General features: G+C 47.4%; 2 protein-coding genes and 1 pseudogene across 2 annotated transcripts; 2 read left to right on the top strand and 1 right to left on the bottom strand.

Moving 5' to 3' along the window:
- Nucleotides 1-5: 5 nt before the first annotated feature.
- LOC149911591 (uncharacterized) lies at nucleotides 6-2,213 on the top strand. The gene is made up of 2 exons (XM_090133623.1): nucleotides 6-398; nucleotides 1,071-2,213. The coding sequence occupies exon 2, from the start codon at nucleotides 1,076-1,078 to the stop codon at nucleotides 1,880-1,882; it is 807 nt and encodes a 268-aa protein (XP_089989749.1). The 5' UTR covers nucleotides 6-398; nucleotides 1,071-1,075; the 3' UTR covers nucleotides 1,883-2,213.
- A 64-nt stretch (nucleotides 2,214-2,277) lies between these two features.
- LOC149911590 (olfactory receptor 14J1-like) lies at nucleotides 2,278-4,846 on the top strand (annotated as a pseudogene).
- A 7,418-nt stretch (nucleotides 4,847-12,264) lies between these two features.
- LOC149911589 (olfactory receptor 14J1-like) lies at nucleotides 12,265-13,224 on the bottom strand. Its single transcript, XM_090133622.1, has one exon. The coding sequence runs from the start codon at nucleotides 13,222-13,224 to the stop codon at nucleotides 12,265-12,267; it is 960 nt and encodes a 319-aa protein (XP_089989748.1).
- Nucleotides 13,225-17,029: the final 3,805 nt, after the last annotated feature.

Genomic DNA, 17,029 nt, shown 5'->3' with positions numbered 1-17,029 from the left:
GACGCGGCCTTCTCTTTGTTGTTTTCCATGACTTAGCCTTGCCTTTGATGTGTTCAGCCGTAGGCTGAAGAGCCTATCAGGAGCTCGGGCTTTGCAATGTGTATGAGCTTCATTAGCGCCAACATAAATGCACGCAACCTTCTGATTAAAGTTGAGACTTTCTGATCAATTCTGTGGTCGTGTGTTTGTCTCCCGCCGAGCTCCGCCAAATGGTGACCCTGACGTGATAACCCGTTGGATAGAACCAGACGAGCGGCGTAGGAAGTTCGGGTCCCTAAGCAGCGGGGATGGCAAAAGCACTCCAAGAAAGAAGAGGTGCCATGCCTCAGGACACTCTGTGAGACCTGACCGATACGGGCTGCCGGACCTTGCAAGGCTGCAACAGCGCTGAAACTTAGGTATGGAAAGACAAGCAGCTTATCAATTATTTACTCGCTTTTTAGAAAAGCACGGGATAAAAGGAATAGATCTTAATAAAGAGCTCCCTGGATTATTGGCCTATGGTCAGAGCTGGGGTTTGCTTGCTAACCCTTATTCAGTTCATGAGCTGAGTGAGTGGCGGAAGTTTGGAGATGTGTTGTGGGAGGCTATGATAGAGGACGATAAAGTGACAAGGAAACTGGGGAAATTATGGAAGGCAGTTCATAATGAATTGCTTCAGAGTCAGGGAGAGAAAAGGGCAGCTCAACAAGCTGTGGGGGCACACCAGCGAAATGAGGGTTACTGGAATTGGCCGCCAGCAGTTCCTCCTGCCGTAAGCACAATCGTTATCCCAGCTGAACGGGCTACGGGCTCAGAGCCTGTAAATGCTCCAGCCGCGGGCTCGGAGCCAATGACTATTCCAACTGCGCCACTTGTGGAACCATTAACCCCTTCAGCAACTGCCCTAGAAAAGCAAGGCGATGAGCCGGTCCCTGGGGCAGAAAGTGCCCTGGCGGAGGCAATCGCAAGAGAGCGCAGAGAGGCGTGGGCGAGCATAGCGAAAGCATGCATGGAGCAGGGGGATGGTGAAGGCGCGGCGGCGGTGCAGGAATTGGCGTGCCCTGTGACCTATACTCCTTTGGCTGCAGGAGGAATGCAGGCAACCATATCAGCATTAGATTGGAAATTATTGTCACAGCTGAGGGCTACAGTTAGCCAGTGTGGAGTCATGGGTGAGCCGGTGAAGCAAATGTTGGATTTTATCTGGGGTTCACAAATATTGCTACAAGCAGACATAAGGGGAGTAGCAAAGTTGATATTTACTCAGCATCAGTTATTGCTGTTTAATGCTCACTGGCATGATCTGTGCCAGCAGAGTGTGATGATTCAGAGGCAGCCAGGAGATCCGCTGCATGGGGTAACACTTGATGAACTATTAGGGCTGGGACCATACGTGAGGATGGAGACTCAAGCCCTCTTAGGTCCAGACAAATTGAGGGAATCTATGCGATTGGCTAGGCATGCCATGTCCAGAATTAAGGCACCAGGTGGACTCCCCTCATACATGGGAATCCAGCAAGGAAGGAGTGAGGATTTCGGGAGCTTTATTGTTAGGGTAGCGACAGCTATAGAGGCTGCAGGGGTACCTGAATACATGAAGGGAGCTATGTTAAAACAATGTGCATTACAAAATTGCAATTCTACAACTCGTGGAGTTTTAAACACATTGAGTAGTGGATGGACAATAGAAGAAGCACTACAGCGAATATCAAATATACCTAGTGGTCCACAAGCATTATTAGTGAAGGCAATCGCAGATCTGGGTGAGGGATTAAAAGCCCAGGCACAAGCTAGTCAGCCACAGGAATGGCAGCTCTTGCACCTTTGCGAGCGTCAGAAGTCCACACACACTGAGCAACAGATGACACTCCTGCATGAAACACTGGCAGCAAAGGACTAGTGATAGCACCGGAAAAGATCCAGCATACACCCCCCTGGAAATATCTCGGACTGATATTAAACAACACAATCGTCACGCCATGCTTACTTAACAAACTGACCACTACTGTCTTGCTTGCACAAAAGGAAAAAGGGGAAATGGTTGTGCGTACTCCCATTGCAGCTCACGGAACCCACAAAAAGAACGGTGTCAGGATGTGAAATGATGAGAAAGACTGAAACCAGGCTTGAAACGACCATGAACTCATAGTGATTGGGATTATGTGCTTCTTATTATTTGGTTTTGCTTTGTAACTTGTTGTATTGCAAATAGCAGAGTAGTAACCTTTGTTGTGTGGTTTTTATTTTTATTTTTTAATTTTTTTTTTTTTTTTTAGTAATAGATTGAATGTGAATTAACAGGATTTAATGTTACTAATGCTGAAATCTATGGAGATAGCTATTTTAATGTATTAGTAGCGCTAAGACAAAACCTGGAAAGGAATCCCAAGCAAAGGATGACCTTATATTATAGAATGATTAACTCTCTTTCATCCCACTATTTGGGAATTTAAAATATGATCATGAAGCACCTGAGACAAAGGCACACGCTAAGAGAGTTAACCTTGATAGTTCATTCTGCAAGCAGATGTTCCATTTGGCCTCTGTATCACGCATTGGCCATGCGGATGCAGTGTACAAATGGAAAATACTCTTTGGACCCTGAGAAGAACAAAAGAAAGAGAGAATCTGTGGTGGGTGAGAGAGGAAAAGTGCGCCTTGAAGCAGGGGACGCCCTGCTGGCACTGCCTATCGCATTCACCACCCTTTTTCTGCAGGTTGTTGTTTCTCAAGGGTCAGTACGTAATAATGCCCCTAGTTCTATCTGGCATGTAAAGTTCCTCAACTATTAATTTTCTATTAGCCCAAAGGCACAATCATGAGCACTCTAAAAGCATCTGTTGTACAAATCTTAGTGATTTTTCAAAATCAATATATCAGAATATATAAAAGTTGAAGACTTCTTTCAAAGCAGTTAGAGATTAGCACAGAATGGGGCCCTTGGGGATTTATTTCCAGGTTGCAGAAAGTTGGGCTGCAGACCAAACACGTGTTTGTTCTTTTTAGTAGGTTAACAGTATTTCTTGTCATGATGTTATGTTTGCCTTGTTTCCTTTCTCACACTTATAGCATTGTCAATCGAGGCCTTGATTGAGTTATAATGATTGTATTATTAATATAATTAGTGTTATTACTTTATAGCATGGTAGAAGTTTGCTAATAAACAAAAAAAGGGGAAATATGGGAACGTAAGAAAAACTGCACGGAGCAGCAGCTGTGCAGCAAGATAAGTGGCATGAGAACCAAGGACACCTTCAGAAGAAGAAAGAACATCTCACGGCTCTGATTGGCTAAGCAGACAAATGCCACTTCAAGGGTATTAGAGGAATTGTTGGTAGATACAGATTCAGTCAGGCATGCCACGCTGCAAAATCGTGCCGCTATAGACTTTTTACTGCTGGCTCATGGGCACGGATGTGAGGACTTTGATGGAATGTGCTGCATGAACCTCATGGAACACTCGTCATCAATACACCAACAAATAGCTAAGCTACAGACCCTCACCAGCCATTTGCAGGAAGAGGGTTTGGGGTTAGAGGACTGGCTCCGTGGGCTAGGAATTGGTCCCTGGTTTCGAGACATCATCTGATTCATGCTTATGATACTGGGGGTGTTAATTGTGTTACTGTTGGTGGTGCCATGTGTGTTCTCTTGTCTACATCACTTAATACACTGAGCAATTGATAAGGTAGTAGGAGTTAGCCTAGTTGTCCAAAAAGAAAACAAGGGAAGTGTGGAGAGTGTGATTGAGACCTGGCTGGTTGAGAAAGGCCACACAGACAGTATTCGGCTAATGAGACGAGAGTCCTTGAGCAATGTAACAGGATGTGTAGGAAGGCAGGAGAATGTAGAAATAAGAAAGATGTATGGCATGGTCTAATCACAAAAAGTACAAAGAAGGGCTGGGGCAACAAGTAGCTGAAGAGCCTAGCAGGAGCTCGGGCTTTGCAATGTGTATGAGCTTCATTAGCGCCAACATAAATGCACGCAACCTTCTGATTAAAGTTGAGACTTTCTGATCAATTCTGTGGTCGTGTGTTTGTCTCCCGCTGAGCTCCGACAATGGCCAATGCCCTCTGGGGCACCAGGCACATCTCCTACGCAGGATGTGCTGCACAAGTCTTTTTCTTTTTCTTTTTGTTATTAGCAGAATATTTCCTTCTCACCATCATGTCCTATGACTGCTACGTTGCCATCTGCAAGCCCCTGCACTACGGGACCTTGATGGACTGCAGAGCTTGTGCTACCATGGCAGCAGCTGCCTGGGGCACTGGGGCTCTCTTTGCTCTGCTGCACACTGCCAATACATTTTCTCTGCCTCTCTGCCAAGGCAATGCTGTGGATCAGTTCTTCTGTGAAATCCCCCAGATACTCAAGCTCGCCTGCTCAGAATCCTACCTCCGGGAAGTTGGACTTATCATGGCTGCTGTCCTTGTCTTATTTGGGTGTTTTTTATTCATAGTGCTGTCCTACATGCAGATCTTCAGGGCCGTGCTGAGGATGCCTTCTGAGCAGGGATAGCACAAAGCCTTCTCCACATGCCTCCCTCACATGGCCGTGGTCTCCCTGTTTCTCAGCACTGCTTTTTTTGCCCATCTGAGGCCTGCCTCCCTCTCCTCCCCATCCCTGGACCTGGTGTTTTCATTTCTGTACTCGGTGGTGCCTCCAGCAGTGAACCCCCTCATTTACAGCATGAGGAACCAGGAGCTCAAGGGTGCCATCAGGAAAGTTATCCATTATACATTGTTTCTCCATCAAAACGATGTTCATCATACCCTCAAGACTGCAAAGAAGTTAAGCAAAGTGTGATCGATTTTATGTGATGTTTCCATTTTTTCTTCATATTTCTTTGTCATACTTAAAATAAATTTAATTCCAATTAAATAATATTCATCATCAGTCTTTTTGTTTACTTATTTTTACTTCCATGTGTTGAACCTATTGTACTTAAGGAACCAGGTTCTATGAATAGATAAAGAAATCAACACAGGATCATTTTTTTTGCCTCCCATCCAGTATGGATCATCAGCAGAAGGTCATGAACTAAGACACAAATGCCACAAGGAGCAGCAGTGTCCCTGAGGGATGTTCATCACAGCCTGGAGGGGACTTTCTGCTGCCTTTGAATTGTGCTGCTGCTTCCCTGGAGCCACGGCCATGGGCAGCAGCAGGATGTGGCCTTTTCAGTGCTGCTCTCTTTATGTTCCCAACTGCTATCTTGTGTCCATGCATTTGTGTCAGCTCTCAGTTCTGGTGCAATTGGTGGCAGTGCTGTTGTCTCTATGGTGGCATCCCTTTGGCTGCAGGCAGGCAGGCAGTGTGCAGGAGTGTGCCACAGCTGGCCACCCTGCTGAGACCATCATAACAGAAGGGGCTGCTCAGGGCAGGGTCAGAGGGCTGAACACCCCTTCCAAATCTGTGCCAGGAATACAGCCAAGGAGTTGCCCTCGGGAAAGTCCTCTTGCTTTCCAGGGGTTCTGCATGGTTCAAAGTCCCAGGGTGATCAATGAGGACCAAAGGATGGATGAGAGCTCCCTTCTTGGTTGTACATGGCCCAGCAAATGGTAACGGGTCTTGAACATGTCTCTGTGGGACTGTCCCTACTGCGGTGGGACTAATGGCAGATGCTGTCCTGGACAGGAATCTGAAGCATCCTGGAGATGCCAGGGGATCTCCAGGGACAGTGTAAGAGACTGTGTCAGTGTAAGGCAAAGAATAGTTCCTTATGCAATAACAGACCACTGATTCAAAGGAACAGGGGAGTCTGAGGAGCCCACAGGCAAATGAAGGCTCTGCAGTGGTGCTGCTGAGCCAACTGGGCAGATGGAGAGAGACTCAACAATAGAGATCCCATCCAGTTGGGACTGCCTCCACCCTGAGCAGCACAGGGTCAGCCCGGTGTCCCAGGGCACCACAGCTCCCTCACTCTGCAGAGCAGCTCCACCAGCTCAGGGCCCTGCACAGAGCATGGGGAGGGAAGCAGGAGGGAACAGGGAGCTTCTGCCAGGCCAGCAAGGACACACTGCCCTGGACAAGGATCTGTGGGAGTAGGGCTGGTCCTGGAGAAGCGCTATGGAGAATTTCTGTGAGTTAGAGGATGGATGAGAAGGAACATGCTCTGCTTGCCCTCCTGCTGCAGGTGGCTGCACCAGAGAAGACTCGCAGCCAGCACCTGGATGGAGCTCTGCCACCCGCCTTGCCCTCCCCCCTCTCCAGTGCTGTCACTGCTGATGCACTCCATGACCTCCCAGTGCTGCCGGCCGGCACATCTTCCAGGGGCCATTCAGGTGCTGCAGTGACAGTGAGCTCACATCACCACTCCAGCCACCTGTCCTCAGCCTGCCTCTCCCTTGCTCCTCTGCCCTGTCCTGTCCCTGCTGGGATGAGTGCTGTAGGGATGTGCTTCCTGTCCCCACGTTGACTCTTCCCAGCTGCCAGCCTGGTGGGCTCCTGGGGGTACTGATAGTAGGCTTGATGGTGTGGAGCAGAGTCCAGAGAGAAAAGGTGATGTGAAGCAGCATTTTTTCAGTGGAGGCCTCCATGTTCATTTGGCAAGTGAGGACTTGTGCTCAGTGTGCTTGTGGCCCGGAGCTTCTACTCCAGCGCTATCTGCATTGGTCATGGCACAGGAACAACGTTTCATAGACCAGCCACCTCCTTTCTTCCTCACGTTATGTCATAAACCAGTGTCCTTCACTCTGACAGTGTTTGTATCAGCTCATGGATTAAATGAATTAGACCTCTTTTAGTTCTTTGAGTCACAATCCAATGCCTTTTGCTCTCCGCCTCTGTAGCAGATAAATTTTACATACCCTTCATCTGAGGACTGACCTGATAGTTCTTTTCACACTGTTCTTTTTCAACTTCCATAGTTTGGTGGGACTTTTCCCAATGTGATGGGTTTCACCGCAGTGACTGTGACCTATACTTGAGTCTTTTAGGCTGAGTTTGACACCAATGACCCACAATGGTTCATGAATGTTTCTGTTTATTGAGAATAAATCAGAGTTTCTTGGCATCCTAGTGGCCATTTCAGTGCTGGGTCACCCCCAGGGCTCCACTAAGTTGTCTGGGGGGCATTGAGTGTGCTGGGTTGGGCTGCAGCTACAGGGACAAAGACAACAGTTGGCAGTTACTGCCCTGAGACCCTCTTCCCAAGTTCCATCTGCAGCTTCTAGAGGGCTCTGGTCTCCTGCAGGTCCTCTCGGAAAGCTGCCTGTCCCAGACAGGACCTCTGGGGCCTCTGGAGATGGCATGGAATGCTTGTGATCACACAGTGGAGCTTTGCTCCTTGTCATTTATCCTTCAATTAATATGCATTTCCTATTAATATTTATTGTTTCCTGTCTACCTATGTAAAGTACTTATTCTTTTGGGAAGTGAACCATGCTGGTGGGATACGGCTGAGGAGTGTGTCTTGTTTTAGTGAAATTGTATCATGCTTTACTGTTGTTTGTTTTAAAGTAGGAAGCAACGCCCTGTGTTTGTGTGCAGACAGTTCTCTAAGGAAAGCAGGTGAAGGAACGGTGTAAAGGAACTGTAATGTCCAGCTGTAGATTTCAGTGGAGGATTCTGCTGTCGGGAAAAGTGATGCAAGTGCCAGGTGGCATACAGCAGACACGTCAGGCCTGGGGAGGTGAGCAGTCAGGTTGTCTGTACAGTGTCAGGCCTCAAGCAATTGCTTTTCCTGTCTATGCAGATCTCCTTCAGAGACAGTCTGAATCAATATCAAATGGTGAATGATTCCCCAAAAGCAACAAGTTGCACTAATTTAAATCAGAAAACATTTATATTGGGTGCCCTTTAAAGTCTTTCTTTCCTATAGTAAAGAGTACTAAAAGTGTGGAGTAAAGTGTGAGTAAATCCCAGAGGAAGGATTGAGTTCACGCGGAGTAGAGTAAGTTCAAACACACAGTAAAGGGTGGGCAAGCCTGGTGCAAAGTGTAAGTAAAACCTGGAGAAAACTGAGTAAACTCGGAGTCAAGTGTGAGAAACACCCAGAGTAAAGTGTGGGTAGGCCTAGAAGAGAGGGTGTACACACCCAAAATAGGGTATCAGTAAAACCCGGAGAATAGCCTGAGTAAAGCCAGAGGAAAGTGTGAGTAAAGTTGAAGAAAAGTTTGAAGAAACCTTGAGTAAAGTATGAGTCAACAACACTCAAAAAAGAAGTGTGAGTAAACCCAGAGTAAAGTGCGAGTAAGCTTGGACTAAAGTGAGAGGTAAGCCCAAGTGAAGTGTGAGAAAACCCGGAGTAAAGTGTAAGTTAAGACAGAGTAAGGTGTGAGTTAAACACAGAGAAAGGAAACCCGGAATAGAGCAAGAGTAATCCCTGAGGAAAGAGTCTGCAAGCCTGGTGCAAAGTGTGAGTAAAACCTAGAGAAAACGGTGAGAAGACCAGGCATAAAGTGTGTGTAAACTCCGAGTAAAGTGTGAGAAACACTTGGAGTAAAGTGTGGGTAGGCCCAGAAAAGAGAGCGTACACACCCGGAGTAGGGTGTCAGTAAAACCCTGAGAAAAGTGTGAGTGAAAGGTGAGAAGGGTCCCATAAGTGGAAGTAAAAAGGCAAGAAGGCTTCAAAGTGAATGAGAATAAGGGGAGTGAAGGGAAATAATTAAAGATAGCTTCTAGAAGCAAGAATGTAGAGCTTGTTAGAAAATAAGGGATGTCAGACACTGGGTCTGGGATAGTGAGGGGGTGTAGAAGGCCATACCAATAAGGTCTGAGAACAGCCCGAGGACATTTCACAGAGAGATGATTAGACGTCCACAGAGCAAGAAGAAACCAGTTTGGGGCGATGCCCTCACTTTGGGTCAGAAGTTTACAGCAAGAAAGGGCAGAAGCCTTTGTGAGGAAGTCAAGAAATCTTCATCCCTTGACCCACTACCCACGCACAAGATGAGAGGGTCTGCATGCTAATGAAGTCACGGGATTGTAATGAATATGTATCCGAGTTCCAGGAAAGCTGTTGATGATGTATTAGTTTGGCCTATATCTGTTCCACAAGTATTCCTGATGTGGTGCAAGCTTGGAGGAATGATACCCCCTGCACCAGGGCTTTTGTGCAATTGCCAATAAAAAATAACTTCTCTATATCCTTACAGGCTATAGGGATTGATTTCCACACGTCAAAACCTTCAGTAAAGTTTGAGTAAAACACACACACAAAAAAAGAAGTGTGAGTAAACCCAGAAAGAAGAGTGAGCAAACTTGGCATAAAGTGTGAGGTAAGCCCAAGTCAAGTGTGAGAAAACCCGGAGTAAAGTGTTAGTAAATGAGGAGTAAAGTGTGAGTACAACTCAGAGTAAGGTGTGAGTCCACCCAGAGTAGAGCAAGTGCAAACCCAGAGTAAAAAGTGTGCAAGCCTTGTGCAAAGTGTGTGTAAAACCGGTAGAAAGCTGTGAGCAAACCAGGAGTAAAGTGTGACCAAACCCGGAGTCCAGTGTGAGAAACACCTAGAGTAAAGTGTGTGTAGGCCCAGAAGAGAGAGTGTACACACCCAGAGTATGGTGTCAGTAAAACCCAGAGAAAAGTGTGAATAAAACCAGAGTTAAGTGCAGACATGCGGAATCAAGCTCTGTAACCCAAGTAAGGTTGCAAAACAGGTACGGTTTATTCAGTGCTGCGCAGACACTGGGTGCAAAGGGGTAGATCCACCTAACTTGCACACCATCCAGAAAAATGGTGCTACAGATATAGGCCAAACAAATGCATAATCAATAGTTTTCCTGGAATTCAGATACATATTCATTACACCCCCGAGAGTTCATTAGCATGCAGACCCTCCCCTCTTGCACGTGCGTTGTGGGTCATGGGATGAAGATTTGTTGTCTTCCTCACAAAAGCTTTTGACTTTTCTTGCTGTAAACTTCTGATCTTTCAGGAGGACATCCCCCCAAACCTGTTTCTTCTTGCCCTGTGGACATCTCATCACCTTCCTGCCAAATGTTCTTGGGTTGTTCTCAAGCCTTATCAGTATGGCCTTCATCCCCTTCACTATCCCAGACCCAGTGTCTGCCATCCCTTATTTCTTTAACAATCTCTACATTCTTGCTTCTATAAGCTATCTCTAACTACCCCTATCCTCAGTCCCTGTGAAGCCCTTTTCTCACCTTCTACTCTTTTACTGTGGGGCCCTTTTCTCACCCTTCAAACAAGGTGAGAGAACAAAACTGAAATACAAACACAGCAAATCACTTTAATTACAGTAAATAGGTAAGGAATATGAAGGATGTGAAATCCTAACTGACTGTGAGCAGATTTCTGTCTTGGAAATGATTTAAATTATGTAAACTATTAGTCAAATGTGTTGTGGGTTAGGCGTTGTTTCAATTAATATATTAAGGTGAAAGGGACGCTGAATTCATCAGCTGTTCCAAAGTTTGCAGGAAAAAGCCTGCATTTGATATGTAGCCATAAACACTCACAGTTTATTGTCACTGGGTTTTAAGCAAGGAAAGAAGAAAGCACCTTTTCCCTCAACCCAGGAATTGTTGAGTTGTGTTTTCTCCCCTGTCCTGTTGAGGAGGGGCACCTGGGAGCCAGGCAAGGTGAGCACAGCGCAGCTGGGTGCTGAGTTCCAGGGTGATTTTGGGGTCCCAGCCCCGCAGCATGAGGCTCCATATGCCTTCCCCTCTGCAGAATAGCCCTCCCCCACCGCCCCACAGGGAGCTCAGTGCAGGCACTGTGTGGGGCAGCATGCGTGCAGTGGTACAGAGATGTGCCCCCAGCATAGCCCCTGTCAGCATGCACTGACCTTCTGCTCCAGCAGCCTCCCCCACAGGCTGTTCCCTGCCCAGCTCCAACATATCCTATACAGCTCACAGCCATCCCTGTTCTGAGCTCCGTTGAGCTCTGGGCTGGGAGAGGGTGCGGCCAGGCTGCCCACTCCCCAGTGAAGGCACTGAACCCAGGGAGAATGTGGAATGGTCCCATTTCAGCCCTCAGCCCTCAGCAGATTACAGTGAAAAGTGCTGCTGGAAATCACTGGCATGAGGTCTGGATCTGCTGCTAGCTTCCTTGGGCAGTGTCTCCTTTCTGTTCACACAACAGGAAGCTTTGCTGGATCTGTGCCCTGAGGCACCCTGCTTCATGGCCCCACAGGCATGGGGTGGTCTCCAGGGCTCCAGGATCACCTCTGCCAGCTCCCTCCTCTTGTGGGCTCTCAGAGGCTGACGTCCTTGCATGGACTGAGCAGAGGGATTACCCTTTGAATGGTCACAACCAGACTCTGATGTTCCATCTGTCCCCCAGCACACTCATCTTGTACCACGGTTGACTTTGGGGTAATGGCCAGCTTGAGGGTTGGGAGACTGTCACAAGGACTTCTGCCTGGGACAGAGACTGAGCAACAGCAGCAAGGTCATGGGGTCCTGGTCGTACTTGATTCTTCAGGGAGATTTTATGAGCACATCAACTCCCATCAGACTCCATCCCTCCTCTGATCTGATCTGATGATGACACTGTGCTGGCCATGCTGATCAGAGTGGGCAGCAGACCCAGGTCGACAGGGATGAGTGCTGATAAATCCTCTCCCTGAGAGTCTGCGGGTGTGCAAAATGCTTGGAATGACAATGGAACATTTCCAAAGGCACTGTGTGTGCACAGGTATGCCTGAGGAATCTTCCTTCAGCCTCCTGTCCTGGGTCTGCTGCATCCCCACTGCCTCCACAGTGCCTGCTGGCATCTTATTTGCCTACAGATACAGAAAGATAACACAGAGGCTGTGGTAGAGTCAGCACTGACCCAGAGTTCATATGGGCTCCAGGAGAAAGAGAGCACGGTGATGCCTCAGTACAAGTGGAAGGAAGCCAAACACTTGTATAGGACCATGATAACCACTACTGATACTCACACACACACACACGAACAGCAGAGAAAAACGTATCTATTAATATAAATAAATATTATAAACATTAAAAATCATAATGTAGGCCTGTTACTGGACAGACTTAGAATTATTTGTAGAGACAGATGAGAAGTTTATCCCTGGTGGATGTGGGAATACAAGATAGACTATTTAGAGCAGAAGTGGTGGAGCAAGACAAGCAGCATGAGAAAGCAAGGCTGAGAACACAGGATATATCTAGAAGAAAAGTAAAAGGAATGGTGCACAGCTCTGATTGGGTTACTGCCTGTCTGCACGGAAAAGGAATGTTTGTGGAATACATTGTCAACATGAAAAGGCAAATGGGAAAGTTGTAAAGGCTGATAGGAAAGGTAAAAAAGGAAACTTGTGAGTGTATATAAGTGATGTGAGAACCTGTAAAAAACAATTTGTATCATTCACATTAGAGTCTGAGCCTGTTTGCCATAGATGGAATTTGTCCATGACATCATTTTCCTCACTGCATCCTTGAGCTCCTGGTTCCTCATGCTGTAGATGTGGGGGTTCAGTGTTGGAGGCACCACTGAGTATAGAAATGACACCACCAGGTTCAGTGAAAGGGACAACAGAGAGGGTGACTTCAGGTAGGCAAAAAAATCAGTGCTGAGAAAGAGGGAGACCACGGCCAGGTGAGGGAGGCACGTGGAGAAGGCTTTGTGCCGTCCCTGCTCAGAGGGCATCCTCAGCAAAGCCCTGAAGATCTGCACATAGGACACAACAATGCATATAAAACAACCAAAAAAGGCAAGAACACTAAGGACAGTAAGTCCAATTTCCCTGAGGTAGTCTGATTCTGAGCAGGAGAGCTTGAGGATCTGGGGGATTTCACAGAAGAACTGATCCACTACACTGCCTTGGCAGAGAGGCAGTGAAAATGAATTGGCAGTGTGCAGCAGAGCAAAAAGAACCCCAGTGCCCCAGGCAGCTGCTGCCATGGTGGCACAAGCTCTGCTGTCCATCAAGGTCCCGTAGTGCAGGGGCTTGCAGATGGCAACGTAGCGGTCATAGGACATGATGGTGAGAATGCAATACCCTGCTGAAAACAAAAACAAAAAGAAAAAGACCTGAGCAGCACATCCAGCATAGGAGATGTGCCTGGTGCCCCAGAGGGCATTGGCCATGGCTTTGGGGAGAGTGGTGGAGATGCAGCCCAGGTCGAGGAGGGCGAGGTTGAGGAGGAAGAAGTCCATGGGGGTGTGCAGGCGGTGGTGGCAGGCTACGGCTGTGCTGATGAGGCCGTTGCCCAGGAGGGCAGCCAGGTAGATGCCCAGCAAGAGCCAGAAGTGCAGGAGCTGCAGCTGCCGCGTGTCTGCCAACGTCAGCAGGAGGAACTCGCTGATGGAGCTGCTGTTGGGCATCTGCTGCCTCTTGCCACAAGAACCTGTCCAAGGAGTACAAAAGTTAAAGACAGAGATTTCAGTGTGGAAAATTTTCAGTTAACCCCAGTTATGTGAGCCACATTTCTTGACGTTGAGTTTGTCTTGAGGGCTTCTGCACTTTTTCTCTCCAGGAAGCAGTCTTGTCCCCATAGGGACAGGGAAATGTGGTCGTGTAGGGAAAGGTTTTCTTTCCAAAATGTATCACATGAAGTAAATTCTAATAGAGAAGTGCTTGTCAGCATCTGTGGACTCAAAGCCAGAAATATGTGGGTTACAAATGGAAGTTGCAGTGATAGTTTTTTCTGCACTCCATCCTCTCACTCAGTGTGTCCATGGAGGGTTTGCTGAATTGAGAAATTCGGAGCACTTCTGCTGTACTCAGTATGAATGCCTATGAGACCTGAGAGGCAAAAGGATTCATGTCTGCTTAGTGTGGAGAAAGGGCAGCTGGTTGGGCTTGTTTCTAATTGTTCTGAGCTTGTCAGTTTTGAAGAGGGAGATGGATTACACTCCCAGAACACTGTGAAAAGAAGGCAGACCCAGCTGAGAGCAGAGGAATCCACTGCCCATCACGGAATATTCATCATTTCTCAACATACTTCAGCAGTGCCTCATCAGCACATGTATTGCAAAGGAAACCTAACATTCATTCCCTGCTGCAGCAGGGAAGACCTCATCTGGAACAGCTCTTATTCTATGATAAAGAAACATAGAGTGTATGCAGCCTGATCTGCACTGGGATGTGCCAGATTTGGTGATCCCTCTTGGAAAAGTGTTTGCATTACCTATGGTGAGAGACTTACTGTGTCAATGGCTGAAAGCAATGCTCCTGCAGTGAGGTCGCAGCCTGCTCACACCCCACACATCCTGTAATCCCTCTCTCCTTTCTCTTCTATCTTCATGTCACCTCAGAACATGCTGCTAGTACTGATGCAGAGTACACGGGAGCTGCTCTTAGTCAGAGCTGTGTCTCTGCAGCACTGCCCACTTGTAGGAGCTCCCTGTGTCCCAGGAGCCCAGACCAGCTCAGCAGCAGAGGATGTGATTTCTATCCTCCCGATGATCTCTCCTGAGATGTCCCTGGGTCTCTGTGGCCAACAGCTCCTAAAAGACAGCAGTGTCATGATTGTACTCTGAAATCTGCTGCATTAACCACCAAATGCCCACTGGACAAGGACCAATTCCAGACATACGGTTAGCCCTTCAGTGAGTGTTGCTGTATCAAAAAGTGCACACAGGCAAGGACAGGGAGGGGTGGACTTGCCCTGGGCAGGGCAGTGATCCAGCTGAGGTAGTGCTGGCATCTCATCCCTAGATGGAAACTCTATGGTGGAAATGGGTTTGGGATTTCTCTGGTTCAGTTCAGATGTGCACAAGGAGTTGCCTGCATGTGAGCTCCTGCTCTGAGTCCTTGGTCCTCCAGTGGAGAGTCAGTTGCTCACACACAGACCCTGGGTGATGACCAAGGTGCCTGCGATGCTCCTGGATGTGTGCTAGTGCTTGTGAAGTGTGTGGGAAATCCCTGAGATAGACACCTCCTTCCTGAGCATCAGCTGAGGGCCAGAGAGGGGTTAGAGCTATTCTTGGCCATCCTAAATGACAACAGACCACTGCGTTTAGGGCACTGGAGTATGTCTTTTTTACTCATCTCCGTGGAGCAGGCAGAGTTATTCAGCTGACTAAATGGATGAGCTCACAAAAGAAGAGGCAGATCTTCCTCTGTTCTCCATCTGTTGCCTATTCTGGAGCTCAAGGCACTACAGAGCTGACGCACATCTTTGTTCTTCGTCTGAAGAAGCCTCAGTTTTCTATGTGCTCTCATGTGAATGACATCAGAAGCAGCCTAGTGTCATGCCAGTTCCCTGGGCTGTCCAGCACACTCACATGCAGCTGCAAATGCAGCACAGGGCCTTCAGGAAAGACATGTCCAGGAGTATCCATGCTGCTTGGATAACTTAGCTACCCATAATGGGTCCAATGATTATGTGCCACCTTCATAGATACCATGGATGCACTGAATCCAATAATGCCTCCTGAATAGGATGTTTTCTTATGTGATTTTACACTGATGAGAACACCAGTATGTGCTGGGCTACATAGCTTTGTACACTTGCAGGCCTGAGCTCTTGTTTGGATCACAGGAACACAACTGGACTGTAGCATGAGTCTTCATGATAGATGGGAGAGGAGACAAAAAAGAGGAACTGCCCTCTGTGGGTGTGCCCTGAGCTCTTCCTTGGGATGGCAGAGCAGCCAGGTGAGAGTGAATGGCAATGGCAAATAGAGGAGACCAACAGTGTCTGTTCCTGGCTTCCTGATCATGAGGAGGAAGTGGAAGGTGCCCAATGCAGACAGATAGGAGCCTGATGTTTCAGGCCCTTGTCCCCTTTGGGGGCCTTTTCCACTGCAGTATCTGCTGCAGGGACAGCACAGCAGGGCATACAAGATCCAGGATATCCCTGGAGAGCACAGCTGACAGTTTGTTCACCAAGCCTTAGAGAAACCAAAGAGGAGAGGTGCTCTGCTGCATCTCATACTCACTGGCAAGGAAGGGCTGGTGGAGAATTTGAAGGTCCAAGTGAACCTGGTCTGCAGTGGCCATGGGATGGTGGAGCTGTGGAGTCTGAAGGGAGGGCAAAAGTCAAGTTCACACCTTGGGTTTCAGGAGAGCACACCTTGGCTTCTTCAAGTGTCTGTGGTGCCCAGTACAGAAAGAATGCAGATATAGGAATTGGAAACAAGAAGTGGTCAGCTGGGAGCAATGCAGAGTGTTTGTCCTAGTGTACCTGCTGAGATTAGTTTAGAAAGTCTAAAGCTCACACAGAGTTGAACCTGCCCAGGCATATCAAAGACAGAAGGGCTTTTAGAAATATATACACAACAAAAGGAAATCTAGGGTGAATGTGAGCTCACAGTGAAATGGGGCATGCTACCTGGCATGAAGGGCGTGAAGCCTCCTGTGCTGCATGTGACCTTCTAAAACAAGGTCTGAGAACGTGAGAAGATCTCAGTACCACAGTGTGACTCAATTAGTGGAAACACTGAGAGCTGCCATGGACAATTCTCAGCAGGGAAATTCTGGGGAGTGCCAGGCTCTGTTCAAAGCAGAGATGGATTTTCTCTTATTTTTGAAGCTGTAAGTCTGAAAGATGTTCCTGTCAATAAAACTGAAGCAATTGAACTAAATTGAATTGAATTGAATTGAATTGGATGGATTGAAGACCAAGATGGAAATCAGTGAAAATGAGTTAACACACCTCTCAAGTTCTGAAATACTCATGAGATCTGTTTTTTTTTTTAAGTTGAAAATTCAAGAGTTCTAGGGGATTTTGTGTCCTTTCTATTTTATTCAAAAAAGAACAACATTTTGCAGAACTGTGTTAGCAGGAAACACATGCCTTCAGATACGGGGACACAGACTGTGTTTCATTGTTCATCATGAAGGAATTCTGTTTGTTGGAAAAAAGAGAAATCTTTCATTGCCCATGTGCAGCTGGTTCTCTGAGGAATTGGTGCCAGTGCCAATGCCCTGTGACCAATGCCCAGCGTCCACCGCTGCTCTACCCTGCTGTGTGTTTGATGTCCCTCATCCTCCAGCTGTCTCCAGCTCTCCTAAATCAATGACCATGATTCAGGACAAGTTTTCAGCAGGCCATCTGGACACATGCTCTTCCCACTGCTCTACAATCTTTTCCTTCCCTTGCTCTTTGTTCACTCAGATACCTCCCAACTATCTGGCTGATCTGTGAACTTCAGGGAGATTATTGGAACTTGCAACATTTCT

Source organism: Phasianus colchicus, unplaced genomic scaffold, assembly GCF_987193195.1.
Source record: "Phasianus colchicus unplaced genomic scaffold, bPhaCol1.hap1.1 HAP1_SCAFFOLD_88, whole genome shotgun sequence".
Taxonomy (NCBI): domain Eukaryota; kingdom Metazoa; phylum Chordata; class Aves; order Galliformes; family Phasianidae; genus Phasianus; species Phasianus colchicus.
The sequence above is the reverse complement of the archived record's forward strand: the minus strand, read 5'-3'. Positions and strand labels throughout refer to the sequence as shown.

Coding starts and splice junctions, on each gene's coding strand:
- LOC149911591 (XM_090133623.1), top strand. CDS start 1,076: ATGCAGGCAACCATATCAGCATTAGATTGGAAATTATTGTCACAGCTG.
- LOC149911589 (XM_090133622.1), bottom strand. CDS start 13,224: ATGCCCAACAGCAGCTCCATCAGCGAGTTCCTCCTGCTGACGTTGGCA.